Raw genomic sequence first — 5,873 nt, 5'->3', positions numbered from 1 at the left:
GGGGTGGCATCCCAGGCTTAGCCAAAGTGGAGAAATACCCGGGGAGCTTATTGCCGTGGTCCCAGCTGGGGGTGGGTAGCACCGATTTACAGCCCATGTTGCGGCCACCGGACTGGGGAATTAAAGGGCAGATTTTTTTTCCAAGCAGCGGCCGTTGTTTTACCAAGTGTTATCTTCTATTTTTTATTTTTACTACTTGCTTCTGGGCCAATGATGTGAGATTTAGCCAGTTTTCCATCCCAGGCTGTCTGGGTGTGGAGTTAAAGGCCATAGCATCGCTGCAGCGGCAGCTGGAGGTGATGCCAGCCATCGAACCTGAGCCTGGCACGGTTGGTTTGGCCTTGAAATCCACCACGTGCTAAAAAAAAAATAATTAAAAAAAAAAAAAATCCCTTTTGCTGGAAGCACTTAAAGGGAAACCCTTGAGGCCCTCAGGGAGGGAGCGGTGCTGCTGTTCGAGGGGAAAGTAGGGCACATCTCCTGCCCCGCAGCAGATAAAACATGACACGTACAAGGTGGAGGCCATGGCCCTGGGAACGGCGGGTTTCATTAAACGGCGGTGTCAGCTGAGCTGGTGGCCTCCGGTGGGGAGCCGACTTCTTATAGATATATGTCTAGTATTTGTAGTACAGTAATGTAATTTCCAAAGGGTCAGCGCTCCTCCTTTTCTAGTTCTTGATTTCAACCCGCAGCTGGTTTGCGGGCGACAGCCGGGTCACGCTGGGATGAGGCAAAGAGCAAAAACTTGTCCTTTCCGCTGCGTGGTCAATATTTCACCACCAGAACAGCTATCGCGCTGTGCTCCCGGGGGCAGGGGATGAAAACAGCCCGAACTGGGGTGATTTAAGCGTTTTCTGCTCGGGCTGCTGATCCAACCCTGCAGCCGAGCGGGCCAAGGTCCCGCGTGAGCATCCGTCCCCGTGCAAAGGCAGCGGGGCTGGCCCAGACTGCTGGTGAAGGGGAGGCGCTTTGGGTGTTGTTCCATTAATTCGGTGAATTTGCAGCCTGGCGTATCGGTATGGGGATATTGGCATGTGAGAAGTTGCTTTGGTGACAGTGGAAATATTCTTCTGGCTCTGCTCTTGCCTTCAGCTGAGCACAGAGATCGTGGGAAACACGCTGGGCATTGCTGGGGAGGGGGGGAAGGAGCAGACTGAACTCTGCCTTCCCTCTCTCCTTTCACACGGAGGGACAAACCACCATAAAACAGGGGCGAGGATCGCACACCGCTGTCAGGGTGTTTTGCTCAGGCCTCCCTAGTGGGGGGTTGCCCGGGGACCGTGGTTGGTAGCCCTGCGGGGAGCGGGAGCGGGCAGCAGGAGACATCATCAGCACAGGAGCCTTGGGCGACATCAACGGCGATCCCTCCGCTAAATAAAGTAGCTTGAATTCGTGAAACTTCCCAACAGAAATCGATGAAGGTGAAAAATAGTCATCATAATGAAACATGGCCGGGATGGCAATGAATGGGTCGGTGCAGCCCCCTTGACTGGGGAACTGGGGGACAGCAAGAGGCTACTTCAGCCACCGCAGCACCTCACACACCTTCTGGTTGGGGATTCATTCTGCTTCATAAATTTTGAGTCTAATCCCTAACACTGAAGTCCTCCCCCCGCTGTGCTGGTGTGCAGCGAGCGCTGCCGAGCTCCCCGGGGGTGCGGAGGGCACAGTTGCCCCAAGCCCGGGGTCTCGACGGTGCAGGGACAGCCTGTGCAACACCTTGTGCCACCAGCGCCTGCCTCTGCCACCAGCAGTGCGATGCGCATGTATACTCATGTAGGCGTCTGAAGCAAATATGTCTATATATCAGTGTGGATATTCACTTCAGGAGTCTGCACAGGAGCCCTGCGTGATGCCGGGCATCCCAGTATTGGGGCAGCCTTCCCTGGGGCTCTGTTGGGGTGGCGCAGGTGAGGACGCCCGAGCTGAGGTACTGGGAGGTGCTCGGTGTTGGTCCAACTCTGGCCATCGACCTCTCTGGGAGCAGGAGCAGGCCAAGGCCAGCACGGGAAGCTGTAGGAACCCTGCTCCTAAAGTGTGTGTCTCCCCAAAACGCCCGTCCTGGCCTCGCTGGCACATGAACTTCAACAAGGCCAAGTGCTGAATCCCACACTTGGGCCACACCAACCCCATGCAGCCCTACAGGCTTGGGGAAGAGGGACTGGAGAGGACCCGGGGGTGTTGGTGGACAGCCAGCTGAACATGAGCCACCAGTGTGCCCAGGTAGCCCAGAAGGCCAACGGCATCCTGGCCTGCATCAGGAATAGTGTGGCCAGCAGGACCAGAGAAGTGATTGTCCCACTGTACTCGGCACTGGCGAGGCTGCACTTTGAGCGCTGTGTTCAGTTTTGGACACCACAGTATAAGAAAGACATTGAGGTGCTGGAGAGGGTCCAGAGAAGGGCAACGGAGCTGGTGAGGGGTCTGGAGAATAAGTCTTATGAGGAGCGGCTGAGGGACTTCGGGTTGTTTAGTCTGAAGAAAAGGAGGCTGAGGGGAGACCTTATCGCTCTCTACAGCTCCCTGAAAGGAGGTTGGAGCGAGGGGGCCCTTGGGCTCTTCTCATGAGTTACAACCGATCGGACAAGAGGGAATGGCCTCAAGTTGCACCAGGGGAGGTTCAGATTAGACATTAGGAAAAACTTCTACACCGAATGGGTTATCAAAGGCTGGACCAGGCTGCCCAGGGAAGTGGTTGAATCTCCATCCTTGGATGTATTGAAAAGCCGGCTAGATACGGTGCTCAGGGACATGGTTTAGAAGTGGGCCCCATAGAGTTTGATAACAGTTGGACTTGATGATCTTATAGGTCTTTTCCAGCCATAACGATTCTATGATGCTATGATCCTGTTCTATGATCCCCCTCTCTGTCTTGCAGAGTCATTCACTGCCGACCACAAGCCGCTCATGGGGGAAGCCCCAGAGGTCCGAGGCTTCTTCCTCGGCTGTGGCTTCAACAGTGCTGGTAAGAGAGACCTGAAGGGATCACTCCTCGGGCATCCCAACGCGGACACCATACCCCGGGCAGAGCCTGGCACCCACAGCCACGCTTGGCCTGCTGGCCTCATCTGGGTCCTCACCTTTTCCCCTAGGGATGATGCTGGGAGGCGGCTGTGGGAGGGAGTTGGCTCACTGGATCATCCACGGGCGGCCGGAGAAGGACATGTACGGCTACGACATCAGGCAAGTCACCCCGGCTGCCCCAGGACCCCCACGGGCTGTGGGCTCCTTCGCTGATCCCCCTCGTCCTTGGGTGGTCCTTGGGGATGGGTTTCGAGGCAGGGCTGATGCTGTCATCAGGAGTGGGTGTCGGGCAGCATCTGTGTTGCAGCCCGTGTCCCTCCGAGGAGCTGGAATCAATTACACTCGATGGCTTTAATGAATTTACATGTGAGGTTTATCTCATTTGCCTCATCCTGCTTCTACGCAAACAGTGTCCATCAGACACGGGGAGATTGCGGTGATGGGAAAGGACAGGGTAATTATGTTTGGGTTTTGTTGTTGTTCAATTAGTGCCGTGCCTAATCCTCTAAGTTAATAATCGGGGGTGATGATTTCAACAGGAGAAAGATTAGCTTTCCCCCCTCTCTGCAGCACGACGTGGGCCAGGAGTTTTGGTGGTGCAGATGTTGGCTCTGTAATTGCTTTTGACTTGATTGTATTTGATTGGGTTTGGGCTTTTTTGTAGGGCTGCTGGCGACAGCAACGACCTTGTCAGGGACAAAGCTTCTAAAATCACGTTGCTTTATGGCAAAGCTGGTAAACACCCCATTGCCTCGGGCTGGGAGGAGAGGAGTTGGTGCTGGTGCCCACAGAGGTCAGCGGGAGATGCCTCCAGCAGCCCTGTGGCCGGGCCAGTGATGGGCCAAGCCTGGGAAGGAGAAAACCCCCGGGAAGGAGAAATCCCCGGGCTGGACAGGCACCGCTGCACGCTCAGACGGGCGGGTTGGCACAACCATAACCATCGTGGGGATGGCCTGTGCCGTGGGACCCCAGCCCCGCTCAGACAGCGGCCGGGGTTGCATCCATCCCTTGCAGCTGGATCACCCGAGCATCCCCCGTATCCCCTCTGCCCCATTGTCAACTGGTGTTAGTCCCGTTTTTGTTTTGTTTTGTTTTGTTTTGTTTTTTAATTTTGGTGGTGGTTACTAAGCTCCTATTTAAATTTAAACTCCCTTTTCTGCACATTTAAATATTTATCCTCTCGAAACACTCGCTTGTAAATATTTCTTCTGGCAGCTGTTGCTCCTCTTGCGGCTGTCAAATATTCAGCGCGTCGGTGAAGGGGCTGGGGCTGCCGGAGGGTGCCGGTGACATGCCATGTGTCACCTTCTGCCCATCCCGTGACGGCAGAAGAGGTGGCTGCCCTCACAGCCGAGCCCACGGCTGCTTTTGGGGACCATCGCTTGCCTCGCTGGCACCACTGCAGGGCTCGGTGCCGGCACCCTGCCTCTCCCCAGCACCCAGGCAACGGGGAGGGGGGCTGAAAATATTGTTTTGAAAAGCCCTATAAATGGCACTTTGTCTTGCCTTTCGCCTGCTGCCTGCCTCCCTTTCCCCAGAGCAGGGGGCTTTGGGCTGGAGAGGGGTAATTCGGAGAGCCGCGCTCCCCCTCCTGCTCAAACCGGAGGACGGGAAAGGTGCCACCGGCGCCCAGGGCTGCTCTGCGTGAGTTATAGGTCTCTGGTAATAATAACCTGAGCATGTGCTGAGCTGGCACATTCCTTCAAGGAGCTTTTCTGTTTGAAAGATGAAAATATGTCAAACAAATTTAAAATGCTTGGGGTTTTATTTATCTTTCAACCTGGATGAAAAACGTAAGGAATGTCCAGGGCTCTTTCCTTCCTCAGGGCTGCGTTTAAACCCGGGCTGTGGGCAAGGCACGCTCTGAAGCCAGACCCATGCTGAAGCAGAGCAGAATTAACCTCAATTCTCCTCTTTTTCGACTTTTTTTTTCTCCCCAGCAGGGCTGTGTTCTGCTCCCAGTTGCTCTGGGGTATACGTGCCTGGAGCAGGGCTGGGGACCTCGGTGGGGGCTGCGGCGAGTGCCCGGCTCCGACGGGCAGCGCTGCGGCATGGCCACCACCAAACCCCGCTTGGTTCCTCTGCTCTCCTACCTGTGAAACGGGTGCAGGAACAGCAATTTTACACCCCAGCATCTGCATCCACATCTGGGTCTGGCCGAGATGGCCATGCCCGGCGGAGGAGGCAACCCCGTGAGCTGATGGGCTCAGCGGGACTCTGCCCTCTCTCTGCCTTCCAGGAGGTTTCACCACTCCCTCACCGACAACAACCGCTGGATCCGGGAGCGGAGCCACGAGTCCTACGCCAAGAACTACTCCGTCGTCTTCCCCCACGACGAGCCGCTGGCGGGGCGCAACGTGAGGAAGGACCCCCTGCACGAGGTGAGGATGCGCACCCAGACCTGGGCTGCCTTGTGAGGAGCGGTGGGAGACCCTCGTGGCACCCTTGCCGCAAAAAAAAAAAAAGAGGTGGCAAGGAGTGGCTGCAGCTGTATTGCTCCCCAAAGCAGTGTGCTGCATCCTTATTCCCATCCATCCGTCCTGGGAAGATCCCCGCCGAATCCCAAAGCTCACCGGGTGCATGCTGCAAGGGGGCTGGGGCCATGGACGGTTTAACGGTGGAGCCGTCAAGCATTCCCCTAATATTTAACTTAGCAAATATGGCTTAAGAGCCCGGTGATGGTTGCTGGGCAAGGGAAAGGGGAGAGAAGGGCTCAGAGGCTTTATTTCATTCACTGCCGGTCCAGCCCGGGGGCAGTAGCAGGGGCTGTGGGATGCTGGATGCTCAAGGGATTTCCCACCCCCCCCCCCCTCACCGTACCGCGTTTGCAGTTTTTCCTCCCCAAAATG

At 56.1% G+C, this 5,873-nt stretch overlaps 1 protein-coding gene across 1 annotated transcript in view; it reads left to right on the top strand.

Annotated features, from left to right (window-relative positions):
* Nucleotides 1-5,873, top strand: part of SARDH (sarcosine dehydrogenase) — a 25,930-nt gene that overhangs the window by 5,446 nt on the left and 14,611 nt on the right. The window contains exons 8-10 of the mRNA XM_009892322.1: nucleotides 2,879-2,965; nucleotides 3,093-3,183; nucleotides 5,264-5,405. Of these exons, the coding sequence (XP_009890624.1) occupies nucleotides 2,879-2,965; nucleotides 3,093-3,183; nucleotides 5,264-5,405 (320 nt within the window). The remainder of the gene's footprint in view (nucleotides 1-2,878; nucleotides 2,966-3,092; nucleotides 3,184-5,263; nucleotides 5,406-5,873) is intronic.

The sequence above is a fragment of the Charadrius vociferus genome, unplaced genomic scaffold (assembly GCF_000708025.1).
Source record: "Charadrius vociferus isolate BGI_N301 unplaced genomic scaffold, ASM70802v2 scaffold549, whole genome shotgun sequence".
NCBI classification, from domain to species: Eukaryota; Metazoa; Chordata; class Aves; order Charadriiformes; family Charadriidae; genus Charadrius; species Charadrius vociferus.
This window is presented reverse-complemented; position numbering and strand designations above follow the sequence as displayed.